Raw genomic sequence first — 13,575 nt, forward strand, 5'->3', positions numbered from 1 at the left:
CTCCGGAAACCTCGGGCCCCCCCCCCCCCCCTTTTTTTCTGTTACCATCTATTAGGCTTTCTTTCTCTCAAATCTTCACTTTGGTACTATACCTTTAATCCCACCAGGTCACATGCTCTCTCGAACAACAGGTGACGGGCTCGACCAATCACAAACCAACAGAGTTTGGTCCAGCCCCAAACATTTCTTTTAAAAGTCACTGTGGAGCATGTGGCCAACTCTACTCTCCTGAAGAAGCCTCAACGGCGAAACGTCGGGATTTTATTCTTAATTATTTCCTTTAAACCTTCTAAGGAATTTTATTCACTTTTAACCTTTTTTTGGCAAGTTTTTAACCAATAAAGGCTGGAGATTGCCCCCCTTTTTTATGTGGCTTTTTTAATCACAGGACGCCCTCCAACCCCCCTTGTGCCAGTGCCCCTCGTGGCCCTCTTAGGAGGGCCCCGCTCTTAACTAAACCTAACCCTAACCCTAACCCCCTAACCCTTACCCCAACCCTAAACCCTAACCCTAACCCTGTATTCACAGCACTGTTTCCCAATAACCCTAACCCAACCCTAACCCTAACCCCATGGGGTCTCTCGGGTAAAATAGATCTGAAGTGACTTATACAAACACACGTAATCAACATATTGTGATTAGATCCATACCCTACAATAACTAATCCTGTTTACTTCCAAGCAGATTAAGAGACACGCTGCTGAATTCATTTCTGTAACACTTTAATTTAATTACACAGATATACATTTCCATCACCATGTTTCCCAAATCGCTAAGATGGAAGAAGTGCAAAGTTAGCAAATAAAAGCCCGGCTGAAAAAAACAAGAATTTTCTTTTGGAGTTTGAGTATAAACTCTAAAATAAACTGGTTAAAGGGTGAAGTTACACCTTCAGATGTATTTCTGAACAGTGAGCATAGCTTAGCACAAGGGCTGGAAAAAAGATGACACTTTGAGCCTCCGTTAAAAAACACCACTGGTCATTTTTAAAGTCACCACCAAACGTGTTAACAGTGAGCTTTACTGGGTGGAGGTTTTTACCGGTTTCTAGTCTCTGTGGCGATCAACTGGCTTCAGCTTCTTACTCACTGTGGTTTTTAATTTCCCAACTAACTCTTAACAAAAAAGCAAATTAGCAAATTTTGTCAAAATATCCAACTAGTCATTGAAGCTAAAAGTAGAATAAATGGTTAACCACCAATCAATGAATTAATTCCAGACAAATTATTTAGAGCGTCCATTGCTGGTTTTGACTTTGAGCTCGACATCGAACATGAAATCCTTTGTGGTGAAAACATCGATCTACATCTCGTCAGCATGTGCAGGTTTGGTGACATCACTTCCTTTCCCCCCCGCTGACCTCAGACCCAGAACCAGCGGCTCAGCTGGTCCGGAGACCAGAGCCGAGTCGTTCCCTGATCGGCTCCCATCAGAGCCGGTACTTTCAGGGGGTTCTATTGGCTCTTGGAGGATAGCGACAGCCTCTGGAGGTCCTGATTGGCCGAGTTCAAAGGGCGGTGACGAGGAGTCGGACCGTACAGCTGGAACATCAGCTTCGTCTGCTGTCGGCTGGGAGACGGAGGGATCTGTGAGGATGTTTCTGGAAATAACTAGAAAGATGGAAGAGGATTTGATTTTGACTTTACATCTGCATGATTGAGTCCATTCTGCAGAACTAAGATCCTCTAAGCAACAGCTCAATAACAAGAGAAGAAATCAGCAGTCATTGGTCTAAGAAACAGGAAGCTTGGATTTAAACAGGAACAGCTTCCTGTTTCAAGAGTTTCACAATAAAAGCAGCCTAGAACAAGCTGGAGTGAACTTTATCAAACTTTTCTTCAGACTTGACAATAGAAACAGAAGGTTAATCTAGAGTTACTGTTTAAACATCAGCCGATCTAATCACAGTTTAAACCTCTTGATTTAACCACAGAAAAACTGACTGACTGATACATAATAAATATATATATATATAATAAACAATATTTACAGCCCAGCGGTTCAACAATGATCGTTTCTGGACCGGTAGAAAAAGTGTATATAACAATGTGGGTTCATGAACTAAATGGAAGTTTGATTCATTTCATTCTTCTTTCGGGGACAAAACTATTTCAGATGTAAATAAAACATTTGGTGTCTGAATTGTGCCGTTTCTATCTTCTTTACAATAATTGAAGGAATGAAGAAAAACATCAGCAAAACAACCGATTCATAACTTTACGATCTCTTCCTCCTTCCTATTTATTTGATATTGATAATTTCATTCAGGTTTTATGAGCAGCGGATCAGTCGGGATAAAGAGACACTTTATGAATTCATCAGTCCGTTAAAGATACGAGGAGATATAGTTTGAGCTATTTACTTACAACTATGGATTTATATTAGTGCTGGGCAAGTTAACGTGTTATTATCGCGTTAATGCATTCATTAATTAACGCAGACAATTATTTTATCGCCCATTAACGCAGTTTTTTAAAATTATTATTTGTAAAGTGCGTTGCTCACTGGCAGCGGTGGAGGAAGTCTTCAGACTGCGTTGGTGCAGCGTGTGGGAGACGTTTAGATAAACTAAAGCAACACAAGCTAACATGCTACAGAGAAGTGGAGACAAACTGCAGGTGAGTGTTGTGGGAGATGTCGGTCTGAGGAACGTTCTCAAGCTGCGTTCACGTCGCGTTTGTTGTGAACGCAGCTTTAGGATCTCAACGAATGACGTCACGTATGAGCCTCAAGACGCACCGTCACCAGAAGAACACACATGGTGATGAAGAGGAGAGCTGGGTCACCTTCATCACCTCTGAGTTACAGCATCATAGTGATGAAGAGTAGAGCTGGGTCACCTTCATCACCTCTGAGTTACAGCATCATAGTGATGAAGAGTAGAGCTGGATCACCTTCATCACCTCTGAGTTACAGCATCATAGTGATGAAGAGTAGAGCTGCATCATAGTGATGAAGAGTAGAGCTGCATCATAGTGATGAAGAGTAGAGCTACATCACATGCTCTGACTGTGATGAAGACTCAACACACACATGTAGATGAACGTGTGAAACATGTTCTGTTCACAGCAGTGGAACGTTTCACACACAGTCACACACTGAGCACAGATATAGAAGAGATAGAACTGCTGATGTGTTTAAAGTGTTTACACACAATGTTATTCACCTGTAGTTCATAGAGCAGAACTTTCAAAATAAAAGTGAGCAATACACTACTTTTGAATTCATTATTGAACTTTGACATGACAATGAGATTAATCGTGATTAAAAATTGTAATGGTTGCCCAGCACTAATATATATATCATTCTATTGTCATTCCTATAGATAACACACATATCACAGCCTTCATCTGAACATAGGATTGTTATGGAAATGTTCAATCATATTCTGTAAATCAAAAATGCAGATTCACTAACTTTTCACGAACTAATTTTATTTGTTCACAAATTTAACTGCTTTCTAATTATTTTACAAAAAGAATGTGAATATTGTATCTATGAATTGTAGCGTCTTGTCATCACTCGTCCAGATGATATCGACATTGGTTTCATGTTTTTACAGCTTATGAGGCAAAAAAAGAAAAATGTAGAAATGTGTACTACTGTGTACCGGTGAGTACTAGTACGCAGTACTTTAAGCTCCGACAGTATTTTATATCTGTTACAATAAATTAATCACAACACTTCAAATTAAGGTTTGTAGGTTTACTGGAAGTATGACCTCATCTTATTTATTATGGCTTGTATGTGTGTTTTTTCTTTTTCTCTTTAGCTTGTACTTAGCAAAGTACTTTGTGATCTCTGATTTTGATACGTGCAATATAAATCAATTTAATTATTATTATTAAATAAGTGAAAAGGTGAATCATGATTTCTTATAATAATATTTTCCTGTATTATTTTAACCCTTTATACAGTTAATTAGAATAAATTGCAGTGAGGAAAAAAAAAAAATTGAATGAATACAAAATGGAACATGAACAGTTTTACTTCCTTATTTGATCCGAATGTTTTTCAGTTGAACTTCTTTCTAAAATGTCTTGATTGAGAGTTAATCAAATCCTCTAATTCAAAGTCTAAGAGACAAATCCATGTTTCAGTATATTTTTAGTGCTGGGCAAGTTAACGCGTTAATTTAGCATTGACGCATTCATTAATTAACGCCGACAATTATTTTATCGGCGTTACCGCATTTTTTTATTTTGACAGTCCATTGCTCACTGGCAGCAGAGGAGGAAGTCTTCAGCAGACTACGTTGATGCAGCGTGTGGGAGAAGTATAGTTAGATAAACTAAAGCAAGACAAGCTAACAAAAGCCACAGAGAAGGATGCCTAAAAGGATGTAATCTCGAAAAGGAGGTCATAATAATGGGTGATTTCAACATCAACTGGGAGAACAAATCCGTCAGGAAACCCTTAAAGCAGGTTGTTGATGCTTTTGATTTAACTCAGCTGATCAAAGGCCCTACTAGGATCACCTCCACAACCCAGTCACAGATTGATCTTGTATTCAGTAATAAACCAGAAAGGATCACTAAATCATTCAACATGGTGACAGGTCTCTCTGATCACAATCTGACACTCATAGCCCGGAAACTCACTAAACACCGTTTTAATTTTACCACAAACAGAAAGCCACAGCGTCCCAGAATACCTAGGGGTAACATCACTGAATTTGAGAACACTATCAAAGAGATTAATTGGATATATAATCTGAAAAATCTTAATGTTGAGGAAGACAGTCAGGTCATGATCTCCACCATCCAGTCCATAAAAGGTAGATTCCAGAAGGTCTCAAAACCAAAACATGGGCAAAAAACATCTCTGCCATGGATAAAGGGTGACATCTGGAAGATCATGAAAGAACGGGATAGGGCACTTAAATCAGCCCTCAGTTCCAAACTAACTGTTGATAGACACAGATTTGTTATGCTTAGAAACAAGGTCACAAAAGAAATCAGGAAGGCAAAAGCTAACTTTTTTATCCAAATATTAACTGAAGCAAAGGGCAACCCTAAAATAATTTGGAAAAATATTAAGCTGCTGGCAGGGAAAACTGGTGACAACTCAGAAGATCAAATCCAGGTTAACTTAAATAGCAACTTAACACGTGACCAGCAGGAGATCGGCACCGCCTTTAATTCTTACTTTGTAGATACCGTTAAGTCTCTCACACAGAATGCAAACAATGGGCCCACCATTCTCCCCTCCACAGACTTTACTCAACCAGTCTTCAGCCTAAGACCCATTTCTGAAACTGATGTGCTGAAGGTGATAGATTCACTTAGAAACTCTAAAGCCTTAGATGTATTCGGACTAGACACCATGTTTCTTAAGAATATGAAGGAGTCACTGTTATATCCCATCACTAAATTAGTTAATCTGTCTTTTGAACAGAATGCTTTCCCTAGGGTCTGGAAGCCAGCTATAATTACACCCATCTTTAAGGCAGGTGATAGAACCCATGTAAATAACTACAGGCCAATAAGCATTCTCCCCGCTTTCTCTAAGGTAGCCGAGAGGTGTGTAGCACAACAAGTAATTGCTCACCTCAATAGCAGTCCCTTCAGACTCCACCCCATGCAGTTTGGCTTTAGAGCCCAGCATTCTACTGCAACAGCCAACTGCTTCTTTACAGAACAGGTTAAAGCCAAGCTAGATAAAGGGGGAGTGGTGGGAGCAGTGTTTCTAGACCTAAAGAAAGCCTTCGATACAGTAAATCATTCCATATTAATTACAAAATTGGCCAAATTTAATTTTTCTCCTGACACCCTATGCTGGTTCAAATCCTACCTGGACAATAGAACGCAGTGTGTACAGATCAACGGTGTTTCATCCCCCATCCTCAATTACAGTGTCGGTGTTCCACAGGGCTCTGTGCTAGGTCCTCTTCTTTTCAGCATGTACATTAATGATCTGCCATCAGTATGTGCACGGGTGGATATACAGATGTACGCTGACGACACAGTCATTTTTGTACATGCACCCAACATCAAACAGGCAGCAGACAAACTCACTGAAGAAATGGTCCATGTCACTAAGTGGCTGTCAGACTCTTGCTTACATCTCAATGTGAAAAAAACAGTCTGCATGTTTTTCTCAAAGAGGGTGAATAATATTACAACAGAGCATCCTGTGTACATATCTGGTGAACAGCTTCAGGTGGTCCATAACTATAAATATCTGGGGATCATTCTTGACTCCACACTCACATACAAAAAACAAGTGAAGCATGTAATGGCAAAGGTCAAGTGTAGTCTACATAATTTCAGATACATACGCAACAACCTCACAACTGAAGCTGCTAAACTGTACTTTCATGCAATGATCCTCCCTCATATCACTTACTGTCTAACCACCTGGTCACACACTCACAACACAACCCTGAAGCCCCTACAGTCCGTCTATAAGCAGGCTATCAAGGTACTTGACATCAAGCCCAGACACTACCACATTTGCAACATCTTGCCCAAATACCATCTTCTGTGTTGGGATAGTCTTGTCAAATTCCATAACAGCTGCTTAACCTTTAAAATTCTTAATGGCCTTGCACCTCCCCCGTTGAGCACTTTCATAACACAAAAGACCAATAGCAGACTAACCAGAGCAACAGCTCGCGGGGACCTAGTGGTCCCAGGCAGGAGAAGCAAGTTTAGCCAGCTATCATACTCTGTCACAGCTTCCGTCACCTGGAACACTCTCCCATCACACATAAAACAGAGCACCACATACAGGTTCTTCACACACAACCTCAAAGCCTGGCTCATTAACAACCAGGTGTGTCAGCACTAACAGTCTCATGCCTGCCATGTCCGTATGTAGCCTGCCTGTCTGCCTGTCTGCCTGTCTGCCTGTCTGCCTGTCCGTCTGTCCGTCTGTCTGTCTGTCTGCCTGCCTGCCTGCTTGTCTGTCATGTTTGATCCTGTGTCTGCAGGATTGTATTGCACAGCTCTGTTTGCTTGTTTTTGTGTTGTTGTCTTTTTAAACAGTTTTTAAATGTTTAAATGTTTTTAGCGGCTTTTAACACCGTGCCCAGGGACAACGGTTGAAAATTAGCTTTTTTAGCTAACACTGTCACATTTACAGTCATGTTTTTATTAATGTGTGCTGTCGATTAATGTGAACTGTCCCTGTACAAATAAAATCTTAATAAAGTGGAGACAAACTGCAGCTGATTAGTATCGACTAGTATTCGCATCGCGTTTGGTGTGAACGCACCTTCAGGATCGCAACGAATTACGGCATGTATGAGATTAATGTGAAACAACATCCGGTTTCTTCAGACGAACATCCGGTTTTCAGAATAAGATAACAAAGTATGAATTATATTCACATGAGTATACACAAGTATAAAACATGCTACCTGCACCTAATACACCTAAATTGTGGGTAAAGTGTCTTTATTCTTTGATCGCTGGGTCACCATCATCACCTCGGAGTTACAGCATCATAGTGATGAACAGTAGAGCTGCATTGACATGCTCTGACTGTCATGAAGACATTTAGCTGAAACATGTTGTTCCTGTTGCACAGCAGTGGAATGTTTCACATACAGTCACACACTGAGCACAGATATAGAAGAGATAGAACTGCTGCTGTGTAAAAGGAATACTGCTGTTAAAAAGCACCTAATTTGTTTTAATAAGTGTTTGCAAACCAAATGTTATTGTCCTTTAGTTCATATAGCAGTACTTTTTAAATAAAAGTGCACAACACACTACTTTATAATTCATTATTGAACTTTGCCATAACAATGTGATTAATCGCAAAAAATCCATGCGATTAATCGCGATTAAAAATTGTAATCGTTGCCCAGCACTATATATTATTAATATATTTAATTAATATTATTATTATTTATTGAAATAGTCGGAGACAGTCTGGATTAAATAAAATCTAAACAGAAAGTTACTGACCTCCTGAGGGTCTGTAGTCGTCGTCTGGAGACGAGTTTCGGCTGAACGGACTGAAACTCGGCAAGATGATGAGACCCAGAGAGACCAGGACGAGCTGAGGACACACACACACACACACGATTCATCTCTTTAGAATATGGACATGAAATATTATGTATTTACAGTTGAAACTGGCTCAAGATTTATACAAAATTAGAAATTATTGATTCACTTTTTCTTATTCCTGCAAATCTCTTTTTAGAAGTGAATTTGAGATCCGGTTTTATTCAGATTGTATTCTGTCACGACACAAAACACTTCTGTATGTTTAGCTGAGAGGAAACATTTTACTATTGTAAACAATAAATGAGAACTTGAACCGCAATCAATTACATCTTAATGACACCGAAACATAATGCGCACACACACACACACACACACACACCCTACCAGTAAGCAGGTGCTGGTCTGAGCTCCTTTACTGACCGTCTGTTTGATCAGAGACTGAAGCCGTCCCATCTGAGTCAGCAGAGACCTGAACAGAAAGAACACACTTTAATCATCGCATCACATTTAGCAGTAATCTGAGTAATAAACAGTAATCTGACCTCATAAATGTCAAATCAAACAGAAAACGTCTTTTTCAGAGTGAAACTAACTTGACTTCCTTTCGTTTTTCCTCTTTGCTTTTACACCACAAATTACCGCGAACAGATAAATACCACAAATCTCAAATCTGAATTTAACTCAACTAATCTTCAAGAACTAAATGAGATGATCAGGGTTCACAGATCAATACAATCTGGAAATTTGTAAAACGTAAATAGTCATAAGATCCAAACTATCAGCATCAATGTGACACGATAGTGCAGAGAGATTAGTGCTGATCAATGGTAAACTAATTATAATCATTGTAGACGATATGAGATTTAAAATGACGTCAGAGAGGTCAACAAAAAAAAGAAAAAGACGACAACAGAAAAAGAAGAAGACAGAAAGAAACGAAGAAGGCAACAGAAATAATAAGACGACAGAAAGAAAAAGAAGACGACAACAGAAAGAAGAAGACGACGACAACAGGAAGAAGAAGAAGACAACAGAAAGAACAAGAAGAAAAAGAAGACGACAACAGAAAGAAGAAGAAGACGACAACAGGAAGAAGAAGAAGACGACAACAGAAAGAACAAGAAGAAGAAGAAGACGACAACAGAAAGAACAAGAAGAAAAAGAAGATGACAACAGATAGAACAAGAAGAAGACAACAGAAATAACAAGATGAAGAAGAAGACAACAGAAAGAAGAAGACGACAACAGAAAGAAGAAGACGACAACAGAAAGAAGAAGACGACAACAGAAAGAAGAAGACGACAACAGAAAGAAGAAGACGACAACAGAAGAACAAGAAGACGACAACAGAAGAACAAGAAGAAGAAGATGACAACAGAAGAACAAGAAGAAGACAACAGAAAGAACAAGAAGAAGACAACAGAAAGAACAAGAAGAAGACAACAGAAAGAACAAGAAGACAACAGAAAGAACAAGAAGACAACAGAAAGAACAAGAAGACGACAACAGAAGAACAAGAAGAAGAAGAAGACGACAACAGAAAGAAGAAGACGACAACAGAAAGAAGAAGAAGACAACAGAAAGAAGAAGACGACAACAGAAGAACAAGAAGAAGAAGACGACAACAGAAGAACAAGAAGAAGAAGACGACAACAGAAGAACAAGAAGAAGACAACAGAAAGAACAAGAAGACAACAGAAAGAACAAGAAGACGACAACAGAAGAACAAGAAGAAGAAGACGACAACAGAAGAACAAGAAGAAGAAGAAGACGACAGAAAGAACAAGAAGACGACAACAGAAGAAGAAGAAGAAGACGACAACAGAAGAACAAGAAGAAGAAGACAACAGAAAGAAGAAGACGAAGAAGAAGAAGAAAACAGAAGAAGAAGACAACAGAAAGAACAAGAAGAAGACGACAACAGAAGAACAAGAAGAAGAACAAGACAACAGAAAGAACAAGAAGACGACAACAGAAGAACAAGAAGAAGAAGAAGACAACAGAAAGAACAAGAAGACGACAACAGAAGAACAAGAAGAAGAAGAAGACGAAAACAGAAGAACAAGAAGAACAAGAAGACGACAACAGAAGAACAAGAAGAAGAAGACAACAGAAAGAAGAAGAAGACAACAGAAGAAGAAGAACAAGAAGAAAACAGAAGAACAAGAAGAAGACAACAGAAAGAACAAGAAGACGACAACAGAAGAACAAGAACAAGAAGACAACAGAAAGAAGAAGAAGACAACAGAAGAAGAAGAAGAAGAAGAAAACAGAAGAACAAGAAGAAGACAACAGAAAGAAGAAGAAGACAACAGAAGAAGAAGAAGAAGAAGAAGAAGAAGAAGAAGAAAAAAGAAGAACAAGAAGAAGACAACAGAAAGAACAAGAAGACGACAACAGAAGAACAAGAAGAAGAACAAGAAGACAACAGAAAGAAGAAGAACAAGAAGAAAACAGAGCCCTCTGCTGCTGTAAACCTGTTCGATGGGTCTGACTGTCTAAAAACACTGACGCAGCACAGAGGGGCTCATAAAAAGACTCGTCGTAAATCCTTTAATAAACGCGACTCATCGGTTCCTTTTATGGATCCAGATTCATTCATCGATCAGTGAACAGTCAATAATCAACAACTAATGTGGTCGTACATGTTGCGTTTTTCCAGCTGCTCCACTGTCCTCTGAAGCTCCTTGTTTTGTGTTGAGCAAGATACTGCCCTGTTCACACAGACACACACACACACACACACACACACACACACACAGATGTGAGATAAATTTGCAACTAAAGACTATTTTCATGATGAATTCATCTGATCGATATACTGATACATTGTTCAGTTTATAAAATAGCATAAGATGACGTGTTCATCTCATTTTTTGTCCCACTAATGATTGAAAACTTGAAGATATTCAATTCACTATCTGATTATGATACAGTGATTATCTTAATAGTTTTGGATTGATTTTCTATATGATGCCTAGTTGATTAATGGTCTAAGGTGAGACCTGCTTTCCAGCCCGTCGATGTACTCCTTCCTCCTCCTCCGGCTGTCCTGAGCCGACTGCTTGTTGCGGATTTTCCTCCGAACTCTTTTCAGGATTCTTTCCTCAGCCTAAAAATAAAGATAAATCAAAAATCAACATCATTCATTTCACGACTAATTATCCCGTCATCACTTCGACTTCCTGACTGAGGTGGGAAGTCACGCCAAGAAAATGTAAATCTGAAATCAGAAGAAGTTTTCTCATACAAGGAATATGGGTTTGTGTTTTGGTACATAACAGTCATAATTATCATAGTGATAGAAAAGACAAATACACAAGTACTGCAAGTTAAGAAAAAATAAAATTACCAAATAGCTGCAAGAGTCCATTCCGGCTTCAAAACCTTTTTTCCTCTGAACAGCAGTAAGCAGCTCTATAACCTGAATCACAGCTGTATGAAGCAGCTCTATAACCTGAATCACAGCTGTATGAAGCAGCTCTATAACCTGAATCACAGCTGTATGAAGCAGCTCTATAACCTGAATCACAGCTGTATGAAGCAGCTATATAACCTGAATCACAGCTGTATGAAGCAGCTCTATAACCTGAATCACAGCTGTATGAAGCAGCTCTATAACCTGAATCACAGCTGTATGAAGCAGCTATATAACCTGAATCACAGCTGTATGAAGCAGCTATATAACCTGAATCACAGCTGTGTGAAGCAGCTCTATAACCTGAATCACAGCTGTATGAAGCAGCTCTATAACCTGAATCACAGCTGTATGACGCAGCTCTATAACCTGAATCACAGCTGTATGAAGCAGCTATATAACCTGAATCACAGCTGTATGAAGCAGCTATATAACCTGAATCACAGCTGTATGAAGCAGCTCTATAACCTGAATCACAGCTGTATGAAGCAGCTATATAACCTGAATCACAGCTGTATGAAGCAGCTATATAACCTATCATTTGAATCAATCAAATTTGTGATTTGGGGCTGTACAAAATGAATGAATTGAATCTGAAGTGTCTTTCAGCAGTGTGACCTTGGTGAGAGGAAGGTTGTTGGGAAGAGAAACTCCTTCCTGTGTCAGCAGCTTCTGTTCCTCCTCAGTCAGCTGCAGATCTGGGAACAGCTGCAACAGAAGTCAAGCTTATTTAAAGTGCTTTACAAAGAAAGGAAATAAAAACACAGACATAAAGAAGACAATATAAGGAAATTAGTGAAAGCATAGAATATTGAATCCAACAACTGAATAAATCACAAACAAGTAAAAGCTAAGCTTGTCTTTACCATGATAATTGAGAGGCTAAAGGAAAGAGGTGGGTCTTAAGACGGAGATTAAAGGAATCACTGGAGGGAGAAGATCTTATTTTTATTGGCCGATTGTTTTACAGTTTAAGGCCAACTACTACAAATGCTCAATCAATAGAAGAAGAGTCAGTCCTCCAGGGTGTTAAAACCAAAGTCTCACCAGATCCCCGTCTGGACTCGGAGGGTCTTGGAGGCGTGCTGCAGAAACCACAGGCAGCTGGTTCACGATGCACGAGTCTGAAAACAACACCTGAGAGCTCCACCCATCTGTACGGGACAGGAAGTGACATCACGGTTACTGCCATCAACTCATCCCTGTTTGGAACTTAGATAACACAAGATAATCCTCAAGTGATCCCAGCGGGGACAAAGACAGAATTAAATACATAAAAGTATAAAAAATAAGAAGTATATTAACTAAAATAAGAACAGAATGAAAATACTAACTATACAAGAGCATTATTAGACAAATGGTTTGTTAAGTGAGTACACCAGGCTATGAATATTAAAATAATATATAATAATATGGTACATTATTGTTTGCCTTGACCTGTCAATCACACCACTGTCACTTTATCAGCACCTGAATTAAATTTAACTGTATTTATAAGATGAATGAAGTGTCAAAACGGCTTCAATGACAAAATCAAATATTTGATGAATAAATAAATAGATATTCTCTGATTTCAAGTTTATTTGACCCTAACCCTAACCCTAACCCTAACCCTAACCCTTTAACCCTTAATGTTAATTTATTACTCTTTGCTGAACACACATGAGCCGTCCTCTTTGTTTATCTTTTTTTTTACGTCTCCATGCGTCCGCTGGTTACCCCGTGTTTAACGTCACATTGCAATGATTTGTGGGTAATTCCCTTCGGCTGATTACAGAAAGGGTTCATAAAGGGCTCAACATGTCTCTCAAACACTCGATGATGTGACAGTGGGACAGCCCTAAACCCACACGGACTTCGCGGGAGCGCGCCTCAAAGTCTGTGAGTCCGTAAGTTTAAGTTGAAGTTTAAGTTTTAAGTTTATTGTCATATACATTTACACATATACGAAATTTGTCCTCTGCATTTAACCCATCCCTATCTTATTGGGAGCAGTGGGCTGCTGAGAAGCGCCCGGGGAGCAGTTAGGGGTTCAGTGTCTTGCTCAGGGACACTTCGGCACAGGACACGTAGCAGCCAAGGATCGAACCGCCGACCTTGCGGTTGCCAGACGACCCTCTACCCAGGGCGGCCGTAAGGGAGACATTGGGTCAAACTGTGTTCTGCTTAACAAACCATTATCTCTGCTTGGACGCT

General features: G+C 39.4%; 1 protein-coding gene across 3 annotated transcripts in view; it reads right to left on the reverse strand.

The window, feature by feature from the left end:
- Positions 1-709: 709 nt before the first annotated feature.
- Positions 710-13,575, reverse strand: part of creb3l4 (cAMP responsive element binding protein 3-like 4) — an 18,650-nt gene continuing 5,784 nt past the window's right edge. Inside the window, exons 4-10 of one of the 3 annotated variants that reach the window (XM_079275775.1) lie at positions 12,427-12,533; positions 11,998-12,087; positions 10,967-11,073; positions 10,607-10,675; positions 8,382-8,430; positions 7,917-8,010; positions 710-1,610 (exon numbers count right to left, since the gene is read on the reverse strand). In XM_079275775.1, the coding sequence (XP_079131901.1) occupies positions 1,303-1,610; positions 7,917-8,010; positions 8,382-8,430; positions 10,607-10,675; positions 10,967-11,073; positions 11,998-12,087; positions 12,427-12,533 (824 nt within the window). In that variant the 3' untranslated portion in view covers positions 710-1,302. Of the gene's footprint in view, positions 1,611-7,916; positions 8,011-8,340; positions 8,431-10,606; positions 10,676-10,966; positions 11,074-11,997; positions 12,088-12,426; positions 12,534-13,575 lie in introns of all 3 variants that reach the window. The other 2 variants (XM_079275774.1, XM_079275776.1) reach the window with 2 other exon arrangements.

This window comes from Melanostigma gelatinosum (assembly GCF_949748355.1).
Source record: "Melanostigma gelatinosum genome assembly, chromosome: 9".
NCBI lineage: Eukaryota > Metazoa > Chordata > Actinopteri > Perciformes > Zoarcidae > Melanostigma > Melanostigma gelatinosum.